The 14,173-nt window shown below is 41.7% G+C and overlaps 1 protein-coding gene across 1 annotated transcript in view; it reads left to right on the forward strand.

Annotated features, from left to right (window-relative positions):
• Positions 1-1,156, forward strand: part of slc2a9l2 (solute carrier family 2 member 9, like 2) — a 113,140-nt gene extending 111,984 nt beyond the window's left edge. The window contains exon 12 of the mRNA XM_069678237.1: positions 914-1,156. Within this exon, the coding sequence (XP_069534338.1) occupies positions 914-1,156 (243 nt within the window). The remainder of the gene's footprint in view (positions 1-913) is intronic.
• Positions 1,157-14,173: the final 13,017 nt, after the last annotated feature.

Here is a 14,173-nt window from a genome sequence, read left to right on the forward strand (position 1 = left end):
CATCTGGGAGAGAAAGGTAGGGATATCTTGGGAACTTTCTAACTTTGCAGATTAGCATTACATCACGGAGTCGGAAGTGAAAGTGGGTCAGTCCCTTTGCATGATGCTCTGTTTTTTATAATGCTATTATGAAATGCACTCAACAGAGGAAAACAGTGTCAGAGACTAACAGCAGGGGTGATATAACAGCTCAAATCAAAGCATTAAGTAGTTCTTCAATGAGGTCATGGTTGTGTGGACACTACATTTCTAGGTCTGCGTGTGGGTCCTGTCCCCTAATGAGCACAGTATTATAGCTCAGTGACACACTAGGAAGGGTCAATCAATTTTCTCTCTCTCTCACACACACTCAAATACGCACACACACAAACCCTATCGCCATCCCTAAATCCCCCTCTGGGTAATCAGTCAGTGTGTATTTTTAAATCTGTCTCTAATCTCCATTATTGGCATAACACACTCGACAAGGTGACTTTACATACTTTGGGTACCTCAACATTTTCTGACACATAAACACATATATGTTAAAAAAAATCTGAGGTGGGCATGTTCTCAGGTGCATCCCCTCATACACAAGCCTGTGGGTCCATTTGAGAGGAAAATCAGGGGAATGTAACGTTGTTTCCAGCGTAACACACACAGATGACAAAACAGATGCCACAGACGACGTCTCTCCGGAGTTGGCGGGAGTTTAGGATGGCTGAAAAAAAACGCAGGATTTGTCTCTGTGGAGGGGGAGAGCAGTAATCATCAAATGCTTTAAACTCTAAAATAGGAAAGTCTGGATTAATTGAATTAAATTGTCTGTTGTCAGTTCATTCCTTTTTCAGAGTTGTTCCAGAAATTGCAAGCTCTATGTTGACTCAGATTGGATTTGATCTAATTCCTGCCTCTGTGTTTTCTCTTTGTGCAGGAGAAGCTGCAGTCCTTCGCCTTCCTGGTGTTTGTGGTGGTCTGCATCTTGGGATCCATCTACCTTTACTTTGTGCTCCCTGAAACCAAAAATAAGACATTTATCGACATCAGCCAGAGCTTTGCCAAGATTAACAAAATCCCCGTCCCCACCCCCGGCCATGAGATGGAGCTGGTTCTGTCCATCAAGCCCGACTCCAGTGGAAAAGTCCAGGACATCATAAAGATGGAGAGTTCCTTCTAACTGAACAAACTACACTTATTGTGAGGAAGCAGTGTTTAAATGTAGTCAAAGTTGTTTGTACATATTTATTTAATGAATGGGATCGATGAAGTGAAAATCCATTTTTTTGTGTGTCTGTTTGTATTTTGTACATTTTTTATGACTGGAATATTTAGCAGTGTTAACCTACAGCATTTCAGTTTACAACAATTATTTGTTTATCTCTCTTTTTTAAATGAAAAAAACAACTAGATTGTATATTCTGTTTACGAGTAAACTTACTGTATAGAACAATCAATACAGAACAAAGATTGTTGATGTAATGCAGCACTAACAAAAGGAATAATAATGTGGATTTAGGGGTCTTTTGTATTGTATCTTTTGTAAGTATTGATGTACTCTTTGCAATAAACTTACATTGAAATAATGTTTGGCTGTCTGGCTGTGGTAAAAACACGCTGTAAACACAACACTGAGAAGTTATCACCTCATAGAGTAGAGCAAATATATGCTTAACAAGCTAGCAAAACAGCGCTACACATCCAGCTGGTTTGGATGAGCATTAGCATTCATTTAGAGGTGTACTTGTGTCCACCTGAAAATGTTTGCCTAATAATCTCACTCTTCAAATTTTTGTTTGGCTCTTCACCAAATCCTAAAGGGAAATGTCTGTCTTTTTAGCAGCTAAATGCTTCAGCTCACTAGCTTGTCACTAACAAGCTAAACAACGAGCTGAAAGATGCTAACAGGCTCAATTGAACTGAGAGAAACTGCAAGTTTGAGTTATAACTGTGAGCGACAACTTTCACATTACACACACGCATTTGCATTATTGTTAATATGAAAATATCTATAAAGCACCTTTTAAAAAATATTTTCTGTAAGACCAGGTTGTGCCTGGACATCTGGAAGCTGATTATTCTCTGAACAAGCATTTAGTCATCTCAGTCACATTCCAAATTTCATCACTGTCATCATCCCAGCAGCTTTATTATGAGGGGGACTTATTTTTAATCGCCCTAATACAACCTAATATAGACAACAAGCGAGAGGGAACCTAGAGAGAGCAGTAAAGCTGACATGTTTTTGGAGCCTCTTCAAATCTGAAAGGAGCCAAGGCTACTTCATACCCGATGAGAGGAGCCGGCGTAGGAAGTGATCTGAACGGAGCAGACAAGCATGTCATTGGATAGCAGTCACAGCTCGCTCCACAGCGGGGTGTACTCAGCATTTCAAAGTCCACTGCCTGGGGGTGAAACACCGCACCCTCTCAGACACAGACACAGACACAAAGGTGTGTGTCATGGGACGATAAAGGGCTGTCCAAGTATTCAAATGGAAAAAAAGACATGAGGGGAGGTTTTACTGCATCATCACTTTGAGTGTAATTCCTGATATATCCAGTGAGTAAGCACCAAAGATTACGTTTGTGAAACTGGCAGGCAGGCAGGCAGGCAGGCAGGCAGGCAGGCAGGCACGGAAGTGAAAGGAATAATAATAGGACTTGCTGTCTCTCATAACTTTGCAGGAGTTCCACCCTCCGCAGCGTTAGTTAGTGAGTAATTGACATAAGGATTTGCTGCTGATTGCTACCGGGAGAGTTATTATATTACACATGGCTTCCATAAATACTGTATGTTTAATAAGATGCACGGTAGAGTTATGCTGTGTTTGATACATCACTGTTTGTCCAACCTCGTAGATATCCTCTCAGGAAGTGTTGTTGAATTAACTGACTAGTCTGCAGAGTAAGAGGTAGGCACAGCGGGGGTGGTGTGTATAAATCATGCCTCCATTAGCTCTGAGGAGAGTTCTCTTAAAAAGGAAAATATTTTAATCTTTAGTATAGATTAGATTAAGATAAAATAAGATAATCCTTTATTGATCCCCAGGGGGGAAATTCAGGTGTTACAGCAGTACCAAGACAAAGTAGCAAGTCAGTGAGTTTTTATTGTTTAATTTTGTATTTAATATATTGTGTTCTTGTCTTGATTTAGTCTTGTTTAGTTATGTAATTAATTTGTGTTTCATTGTCTAGAGATTATCTCCTTGAGTTCTGCTGTCACAGTCCTGAGTTTGGTTTTTAGTGTTTCCTGTATTTTTTTGTAGTTCTTGCCCTATTTATGTTTTGTCTTATTTTACTTCCTGCCTTTGTGTTTTTTCCCGCCTGTTGGATTGTGTGCCCTGCCCTTATTGTTTTCACCTGCTCCCTTGATTGTCTCACCTGTGCCCGATTAGTTTCACCTCACCAGTGTATTGAGTCATCGGGTGTGCCTGAAACTGCATACTATCATACTAATCATACTAACCGTGACGTAAAATTGAGTATTTCATGCGTTCCCATCTCATAGTATGCAATTTTGTGTATGCGAGAAATGCCCGGATGTATACTAGATTGGCCCAGATGTTTGAGTATGAGACGGGAGCTCACTGGTTGTACTCAACCACCTCAAAATGCATTGCGGCTATTCAGCTTCTACTATGGCGGAGATGGACCGGAGATCAGACCGGACATACGTAAACGATTAAGTCACGTGATATGGAGAAGACGGCTCTGAGTATGATGCGACCGGCATCCTAATAGTCACGTTAGTAGGCAGTATGCAGTACATACTGTTTGAGTGTGTAGTAGGCAGTACGTTAGTATGCAGTTTCGGACACAGCCTTTGTCTTCCCTTGTCCCGGTGCTAGTTCGTTGTCGTCTGTCCCTGTGTGGATTTTCTCCGTTGTTCCTTCTGTGTTTTTTTTTCACCTTCTGATTTATTTGGATTATTTATTGCCTGTTTTTTACAAAGCCTTTTGTTTCACCTTCTGCCTTTTTGTTTATCTAAATACTTATATCAGTCTGCATCTGGGTCCTCAACCGTTTGTTGAAAACCTAAACCTTGACATGAATACAGTATAGAAAAAAATACAAAATACAATTGTTATACAACTAGGAGTAAGTGACAAGATCAGTAAAGTGACAAGTTAAAGTGACAGTTGGGGGGTAAAGTGACATGGTATGCAGGATGAGGTAATACAGTATGGTATGAGCTCTAAGGTTAATGATATGGTACAATATAAGGTGCAGTATAAAGTGCGTAAGTAGAATAACGGTTGCAATTATAGTATAATATAGTATAGTGTAATATAATATAGTATACTGTATGGTAACAATAACAATATCGTAATAATGTACATTATGAACATATACATATAGAATACTACAATATAACACACTATATAATATACTACACTAAGTGACCAGTAGATATAATAGTATAAGATAGTGCAGTAAAGTAGTAAGTACAGTACAGTATATGAAGATATAACCACCTGGTGGTGGTTACAGTATATGGCAGGTATAAGTAAGTAAATCAGAGCAGCAGAGTCAATGAGGTGAGAGTGATGAGAGTCCTGTACTAGAGTTCAGCAGGATGACTGTCCGTGGCTTCTACTGCTGTTGTACAGTCTGATGGCAGTGGGCACAAAGGAGCGCCTGAAGTGCTCAGTTCTACACCTGGGTGGGATGAGGCGCTGGCTGAATCTGCTGCCCATCTGCCACAGCTCATCATGGAGAGGGTGAGAGGGGTTGTCCAAGATGCCTTTAATTTTGTCCCTCATCCTCCTCTTAGCCACTGACTCCACAGTGTCCAGTTCAAGCCCAACCACAGCGCGGGCCTTCCTCACCAGCTTGTTGAGCCTGTTAGTCTCATCAGCCTTGATGTCACCCCACCAGCACACCACAGCAAAGAACAGTGCGTTGGCCACTCCAGACTGGTAGAAGGCCTTTAGGAGCCTGCTGCAAACCCTGAAGGACCTGAGTCTCCTCAGGAAGAACAGCCTGCTCTGTCCCTTCCTGAAGAGGGCGTCAGTGTTGTGAGACCAGTCCAGTTTATTTTTGATTTGGACCCCAAGGTACTTGTATGAGTCCACCCTCTCCACTTCCTCTCCCTGGATGATGAGTGGGGCAGAATCCTCCTCGTCGCCATTGGTGATGCATCCAACAATGGAGGAGTCGTCAGAAAACTTTTGGCGGTGGCAGGAACCAGAGTCGAACCAGAAGTCTGAGGTGTAGAAAGTAAAGAGGAATGGAGCCAGAACAGTTCCTTGAGGTACGCCGGTGTTGCTTGTCACCACCTCAGAGGCACAGCCATCCACTCTGACATACTGTGGCCGGCCAGTGAGGTAGTCCCAGTGCAATGCATGCTGGGTGTTGTAGAAATGAAGACTGGGCGAAACCCAGAGCTGTTTGTACAACTTTCTCCACAGCTATGGCACCAATTTCAATTATTATTGCTTCTATCGATTACAGAGAACACCGGCCTTGACTGACAGTGGCTTTTTCCAGGGGCCAGTTGCTCCTTTAACTGTTCCTTCAAGCCTTTAAAAAGTACACTACAGCCTCTCTTGGTTACAAGTTATGAAAAGGTTAAGAGAGAAAAGGTGAGAATATCTTTCCAAGAAATAAAAATCCCAACTTATAACAGATTTTTCACATTTATTTTAAACCAAGTTACAAGTGTTAATTCAATTTTACAAGCAGTTACTCGCCCTCCTTTGATGTAAACACCAGACAGTGTTGTGTCCTTTACCTCGGCTGACCTAATTCCAGGTGTGCCTTTACCCACTGGGAATACAATGAATGAAGTGGGCCATAAATTTTGTCCTTGTGATTCCTCAACTCACACAACGATTATATTTTTCATATCATCAGCGTTTACGCATTGGATATAAAAAACGGTGGACTAGAGGTCAAAATATGGTGCTTCAGTCTGTGAAGTGAAACCTGCTGACAGAGTGCATACACCTGAAACTTTATTTTTGACTCAACCTGGATGAGCACACACACACACACTCACACACACACACACACACAAACAGCACAAAATAATATGTTATATGAATTTAAAAGTTTACAGCAATTTATGAACATTTCTGTAATAACTGTTTTTTTAGCCCTGTTAGCATATCACCTGCAGCTCAGACTGTGACCGCGTCAGTCTCCTTGCTTTTTGCAGTGGCAGGAGGCTGTACTCCTCACTCTGCAGGTGTGTCACTGCAGTGATGAAGACGTAATTTTATGCAGTGGTTTTTTTACCCCCTATGCATAGTCTACCTCAGCACTTGAGCAGCGATGACTATACAGGTGTCTCTGCTCTGCTCATAAAGCACAAGGCTGTAGAAGGTCACTCGCTGCTCTTGCAAAGTGCAGCAAAGTCAGGATATGCAGATGTTTTTCCGGCCTTTTTTCTGTGCATACATTGAAAGCATTGACATTGTGTATGCTCCACAAGGTTTTCTGCTTTATTGGAATCTAACTGTAGGCATTATATCATGCAGACGAGGGGATGCAGCATGATTTATATGTTCAATTAATCTCTATAATATTCATCTGAATTTACTTGCAAGATAATATCCTGTAATAGGATATTAAATCCTGTAATAGGATATTACCTTAGAACAAACAAAAGCCCCTGTCTATTCATGTCACAGTATGAATGAGTTTAACATTATTCAAATCTTGGATTGTCTGCGTGTGTGCAGGAATGTATTAGACTTCTCAGCCCTGCTATTATCTGTCAATTCTGTCCAGTTTTCTCAGCATTGGAGGATTAACCCAGTTTGCCTGCTGCGTTCTCCACTCTGCTGGATTTGGCTTCTTCATCTAATCACTAGAAATTGGGGGGAAAAAAGCAACTGTCAGTTTATGCCCAAACTACTGGAGTAAAACATTTTAATTTTTAGTTTTCCATCTATTCGATTTATGTTTTTCCCTTCTGTCGCGGAAGTTGCACATTTATTCAAAACCGTAAATGGCACTCGTATGCCATATCCTGGTTTATTTTATTTTTCAGGAAAGAACTTACCTATGTACCCAAAATCTGAAGTTGACATCATTAAGATTTACCTCCTTTTAATCCCCAAAGGGAGTTTAAAAAATTATAGCAACCAGATACATTGAAACACAATGACAACAGGTACAAGAACACAGGCGAGAAGACACTTCAGGTAAGTACAGTTTAAAAGAAATCCTGATTTATTTAACCTATGACAAGTCTATTTCAATGATGCAGCAAAAGTAAGCAGTGCTTACTTCATAAAGCCCTGCTAGAATTAACATTGACTTTCAGATGGAGATGGCTTAGCAAAACAATACAAACAGCCTATGCCTAAGTTAAACATGCCTACTCTTTATTATTATTATTATTATTATTTATGAATACATTAAGATCAGTAGTTATAGTAAGTTTGTGGAAAAGCAAGACTTTTTCAGTAAATCATATAATATTGTGCCTTAACCTTAAGAGCTAAGAGATTAGGCCAATGCGGAAATGCCAAAAATTGCAGTTCCTCGAGGGGCCACTAGAGGCTGGCTCCAAAATCGAGTCAATCTCTATTAGGCCCCATATTACAATGCTCAACTTCACAGCAGCTCAGCATTTTTACAGCCTGCTATAAAATGAGTTTTGATCTTTATAGCTAATTTCGTTATTCATGACAACTGTATGGGTGCTACATTTTTGTAGAACTTGAAAGTTAGAGAAAGGTATAGTTTGTGCTCCAGTTTTTTTTCTCTTTTCATGAGTAAAATTATAGTGTCCTTCACCCTCCACAAGCTCTCTAGCCGGCGATGTGGGTTAGCCAGAAGCGAGTCCACTATATTTCACTTCCTCTCTAGCTCGTTGGTCTTATAAATATACAACTACGGTCAGAGACCACCAGAAATAGAAGTTCATTTTGGAAACGTGAAGGTTAACTCATTTGCCAGCTAATGAATTAGCCACGGGGAAAGGGTGCTTAGTTCTGATAACATGCCATCTGCCAACTACTTGCTCAAATATAAGGAGTATAGCAGGTTAAGTCCACAGGCGTTTAAACTGACAGTAGAACAAACTGTAAATCTTCTAAATACTTACCGCCATAACTCTTATGGCAAAGTAACATTGACCTGTTGTCTCCCAGCCTCCCACTCCTGTGTCTTGAGACACTTTTGTCCGTTAGCATGATACATTCATCTTCTCATCCTCTTTCCCAGACTGGCCTGAGCGTTCATCATTTGAACCCTGTCGACCTGCAGGGATGTTTAAGGGGATTCTTTATAGTGTGAATTTCAACTTTTTGTTGTGGTGGCTGTAGCTCCAAGCCCTCTGTTGACATCTGCACTTAATAAAACAGTGATTTCGCTTAAGGGCCCTTCCACTGGCAGCTCCATTAGAAAGCTGCTGTGCCCCTGAAGCACCTGCTCTCTCCTACAGTCTCAGTGGTGCTAGTTTACCACAAGTGAGCTTGAGTACTTTAGACACCCTCAGGTAAATGTTGAGACAGTAAATGACAGAGTGTCTAAGAGTGAGAGGAAGAGGAGGAAGAAGGTAGCCGTGCTTCATGACTTTCTATGGTTGTTAAAGGTGACTACACTAATTGGAAAATGTTCTGTAAGGACAAAGTTTCTCTTTACTCTTAGCTGTAAAAGTAACAGTAACTCTCATCTGTCTTATCAATAGCACCATTATGAGCTACGTTGCTTTTGGTTAAAACATCATTATATCATTAAAGCGATTGCTCCAGTGTGCTTTTATCACTTCACACTGCGATGTGAGTCTGTGTGCTACAGTGAGAACAAATGAGTCACAGTCCATCTGCACTATTAAATATTTAAACCTTACCCCTTGCCACAAAACTATCTTGTGAAAGCCTATCCGGCGCTAATACAGTCAAACATTAATTCTAACAATGCTAATATAAAGGTACAAACATGAATGTGCAGTAAAGGATCCCCTCTTTTAAATGGTCTGTTAGGAGATTCAGGTTTGGATCTACTTTTAGGAACAGCAAGAAAACAATGTCAATTGTCTGTATCACAGTTCAGTTAGCACAGTTGGAGCCAGCAAGACCTCTGAATTACTGCCCACATGCCTGACTTGTTCATCGAGCCAAATAGATCTGGCGATGTACCCATTAATGGCTGCTATCACCAGTTGGAGAAAAAGGCAACCAATCAGAATGCTGTGAGCCAGATAAGAACATTAGTGTCAGGTGTCTGCATAGGTAGCTGCATAGGTAGCTGCAAAGTTAGCGTAAAACAATCAGCAGCCAAAATGGTTTCCAGAGTGGATGATCTATACAGTTGCTCAGGGTGTTGTAAGTCAGTTGTAAAACAAACAAACAAAAAAAAAACAACAACTCTTAACTGTACATTTTCTTCAACTGTCTTCATATTTCACTTTGTGAAACCTGTGGAGTAGCTTAGCATAAAAAACCTTTTTCTCACACTGGTGGTCTGTGCAGGCCCTCATACAGCCTCTGCCTGAAACAACTCAGCCAGCTCTCTCCCTTTAAGAAACCCTGCCCCTACAAGCCCGCTTTCTTCTGATTGGCCAGCTCTCCGAAGCCTGCTGAGGCTGCACTTTGTGACGTCACATCGTGCAGCACGTAGAAAAAAGTCGGTCACAGCAGCCTGCAGACTGAGCTGAGAAGCCTGGGGATTACTCCAACATACTTTTACCTACAGATTTGAAACTTCACCTACGTTTAGTCTGGACATCCTATATTGTAAAATTATATTAAAATGTGAAACAGCATAATACCCCCTCTTTAAGAAATTTGTAGCAAAGAAAGCTAACCACTCCCAGCAACCGCAATCACAACTTTCCTGTCTACTGTAAATGACAAAAGCTGGATAGATACGGGCTGTCACTCTTTTTGTGTTCAACCACGTCCTGCAAATTCATTCAAACAAAAGCCTTAAAGTGTAACACATGGGTCTGATATACTTTTAGCTGAGTCAGCAAATTGTGGCTCATAAGCACGTGTAGCCGGCGATGTTTGTGGTCAGACAGAGTGTGTTATATTTCAGTTGATTCTTTATTTTTCCCTCTGTGGTGTCATTTAACTGCACCTTCACTGTGTGTCTTCAGCAGGCAGTCACATAAGAATGAACAGTTGAATAAGCTCCACTAGTTCCTGGTTCCTCTGCTGTTATAGGGCGTTCAGCCACGTGGCGAGTCCTCAGCAAAAAGTCAAGTGGATTATTAGAGCACTCTGCTGAAAACCACATGACAATATACTTGTAATGTTCCAATGCACTTTAGGCGTGTGCATTGTGGGTAAACATCGAGTATATTTTTTCATTCATGTTTGAATTTCAGAAAAAAATGACACCCCTGAAGGAATGCCTTCTCCCTACAATAAAACAGCCAACGTAAATGCAATGTAAAACGTGATGCAGCACAGTCGGATTATCAGGGTCAGCGCAGGCTCTGGCCATTTTGGTGCCCCGGGCAAGTTTAAGATTTGGTGTCCCACACTGCAAATGGTATAGCAGATTTTCAGATCATATATATATATTCATCCAGAAGAGACCTGATTGAAGTTGATATTTAGGCCACAGATTTGACTCCGACTCACGGCCCTTTGGTACATGTTTTTTCCACCTGGACCTAAACGCTCTCACATCTCTACTGTCCTCTTGAAGGAACTTGTGTCGCAAGGTGACGATGAGCTAGTGGTCAAGTAAGAGAGAGTGACAGTAAATGCGAACGTAGCAAAGAGAAAGGTTGGCAGTGATGGTGTCAACCTGGCAGTAGGCTTATATTTTACATTCAAACATTTTAGGCTCAAGCCAGTGCTCCCCAGAACGCTGAGCAACCACCTATATCGCTTTTGCCTTGAGCCGGGTATTAAACAGCGTCTCACTCTGCTTCCAAAAAGTCAGCAACTTCTTGAAAGACAAGTTGACAAGGTGAGAGGTTCCTACACAGGGTTACAGTGCATAGCTGTTTCACACAGTCCTCACCCTCTAATGAGCTCTATGGGCTAAATGGGTGCCTGAAAGCCAGGCCCCTGCACTCCATGTAGAGACACTTATACAACATTATTGGACATGAATGCATCTGTCACCATGGTTACAGGCCACTATTCCAGACATCCAAAACCCCGGGGCGGGAAGGCAGAAAGTGCTGCTCCACTTCATGCCTGATTGACCTTGCACTGTGCAGGAAAGACAACTCAGTCAGGAAGCAATATGCCACCTCTCAGCACTGTGATGAAAAAGGAGGGGGTCATTGTGCTAATTAGCATGCTGCTAGTGGCAGAAAACACTGCCGCTCTAATTGTACAGCAGTCAGAGACACGCCAACCTCAAGACCTCCGGCCAGCAACACATACAATCTGTAGGCTCAGCCATGAAATACTGCTCATAGTGTTTTATAATAAAGAATAAAATAAAAATAAAAATAATAAAGAATAAAAATAAAGAGAAACTAAACCATTATTATAAAAACGGCTGGGAAAATCACTGGGACCCAGGTGCTGTCATCACCACCATCTACACCTCCCGCTGCCTTCGCCGGTCACTCAGCATCAACAGTGACCAATCACATCCATCTCATCACCTTATGATGACTTTTTGCCTTTGGCTGACTATTTGTATATCTGCAGCCTATTTTTATACCTACTTATTCCTGTTTTAGTCTATTTGTTTTTTTATCTTTATTCTATTTTAATTGTATCTTATTCTGCACTATGCAGCCCATGGAGGTGCGTCCCTGTTGTTTTACACAATGGCACTTAAAACTTGAATCTTTAATGAATAACAATATTAAGAATAAGATAAAAAATAAAATAGAATCCAAAACAAAAGATAGTAAAATAAACTCCACTTAAAATAAGACTGCACTGATATCTAAAGTGGGTGTGCTTCATTGCTTGGGGGCGTAATTGACAAAGGCTGAATTCCCGATTTTCTTGCCTCAAACCTCCAATAAACCAGCAGGAGATGATTGCAGTGTTAGCAATTAGCAACCTAGCTTGATCCTCGCCCATTAAGGAGGCGGAGCTTAAAATTCTCTGAAAATGTAACAGGAAGCCAGTGTAGAACAAGACTGGACTAATGTGTTCACTGTTGGATCTAAGGCCCAATCCCAGTCTCCACACTCACAGAGTTTGAGGCGCGTTCCCGGTAAGTGCGTGAGTGCTTAGTGCTGTCCCATTGTCAGATCACGAAGTGTGTGAGGGCTCTGATGCGGACTTTACAACGCCAAATTACGGACTTTCCGTGAGTCCGCATATCTGCAGACTTTCCTGAGGGATTTGGTGACTTGGTGACGTATACAAACGTGATTGTCCAGCCCCCCACTAAATGTAAACAAATGTTCGCACATTGAAGTAGGAATCAGTAAAGTTTGACCAAACAATAATAAGAAATGTAAACAATGCGAGCATGGACGGTGACAGGAACCACAAATACGTTTATCTGTAAGTGACAACAATTAAATATTCGCAAATGATTAACATTAATGCCTTTCTGACTTTTGATAGTGTGTTAAGTAAAGCTTATCTTATCATAAAATATGTCAACACTGTAAGACACACAAATACATGCTGCAGGTCGGCTTTTTTACTTATTAGATTTAATGGCACATCTGGTTTCCAGGCAACGTGCGATGCCATGATAGCGCGTCCCATTCCTCATTTTTATGCAGTTCTCAAACCCTCAGAGTGCGAGTGTTCAGTGCTTAGGCTTTAGGGTGGAGATTGGGATTGGGCCTAACTGTTCACTGAGCTGCAGTGTTTGGAATGAATCTCTTACAGTACAGCCATCAAAGTCTTTAAAATGTTTGCTTTGCAGGAATCCATCTCTGACCAGGAGAAGGATTCAAATCGATCCATCAGTTAGTAATACACGAGATTTGTCCCCAAGCACGCTGTGGAGTGCACTTGAAAGCACTGAACTGAATCAAAGCTACCTTTAGACATGCAAACCACCCGCACAGATTCAATGTCGCACCTTGAGTGGAGGAAGGAGCTTGATATATGAACCCCATTGTTACGACAGATGAACAGCTGCTGTGAGCATCTCAGAGAGCCTGTGCAGTTCCACTTAGTATGTCAATGTTGCGCAGGAAAAAGGAACTTGAACCCAGGGAGCAGAACACAGACACTGAGACTCAAAAAAAGGTATGAAGGGGAAGGCAGGGCTGAGGTAGGGGGAGCCAAGGTTCTTTTCCAGAGGGAGTGGGTCAAAAAAGGATTCCAGGAGTGGGCCGGTGGTGGGAGCAGGGCCAGGGCACTGTAGGCAGAAGAAACAAGGGTAAGTGACACAGGAATGCAAAACTTAGAGAGCAAAAAGGCCGAAGCGTACTGACTGTCAAACTGAGTCTACGATCTGGCAGTGTGGTGGTGGAGAAGCCGGGTATTTGTAGCAGAGTTGATGAGATGATTAGCAGCTGCCCACTGGCTCCCACACACCTGAACCCACTCCTGTAATTAAGCACAGACAGACCCACAAAAACAGGGAGGGAGAGAGAGACCTGCTAGGAGGCAGCAGTGGGCGTGACAGTCAATGCACACACAAGACGCAGCGATGCAATTTCTCAAACTCTCCCCGGTGTTCTTTACAGGGTGGAAAGGCATTCAGCTTAGCCGTCGTGGTCCTGAATGAACACCTGGCGTTTTTTGGCAAAGAGGTGATTGAACAAGACGAGTCAGTCAATACTCTTTTTCTCACCTCTCTTTGGAAAGCCCATATTTTCTGCACTATAGTCAGAAAGGACTGAGAACACAGTTTCTTTCTCTGCCACACTTTTGAACAGAGCCAGAATGCTTCACTTTGGATCCACGGTCAAGCTTATAAAACCTGTTAGAGGACCGAGCCTGTGTGAAATAGACTGAAAGTGACAGTGAAATAGGCAGTGTCAATAGAAATCGACTCGGCTGTTTGTCAATCAGAAAAAAAAGTGACTTTCTGAAAGTTGTCCGTGTTTTTATATGTCTAGAGACCACGCAAGACAATCTTCAAATATGATGTATTGTTATGAACCAATTTGCCGAGAAAAGAAGAGGACAGCATGTAAACAGACAGGAAGAAGCTATCCTTAAGAAACTCTCACAAGCTGTTGTCTCAATTACTTTTGGTGCAGTAAATTGCCTCTGACAGTGCGTGGAGAAATCAAATATGCATCAGCAGATGGATACGATTTTTCCTAAGATACTCCACATGTCTCTGAATGAGTTTGAAATTCTTCAGACATATGGCTCGTAATCTTAAACTCATTT

The sequence above is a fragment of the Semicossyphus pulcher genome, unplaced genomic scaffold, assembly GCF_022749685.1.
Source record: "Semicossyphus pulcher isolate SPU_LCO1_2020_fin unplaced genomic scaffold, fSemPul1.0.p SCAF_3, whole genome shotgun sequence".
Classification (NCBI taxonomy): Eukaryota; Metazoa; Chordata; class Actinopteri; order Labriformes; family Labridae; genus Semicossyphus; species Semicossyphus pulcher.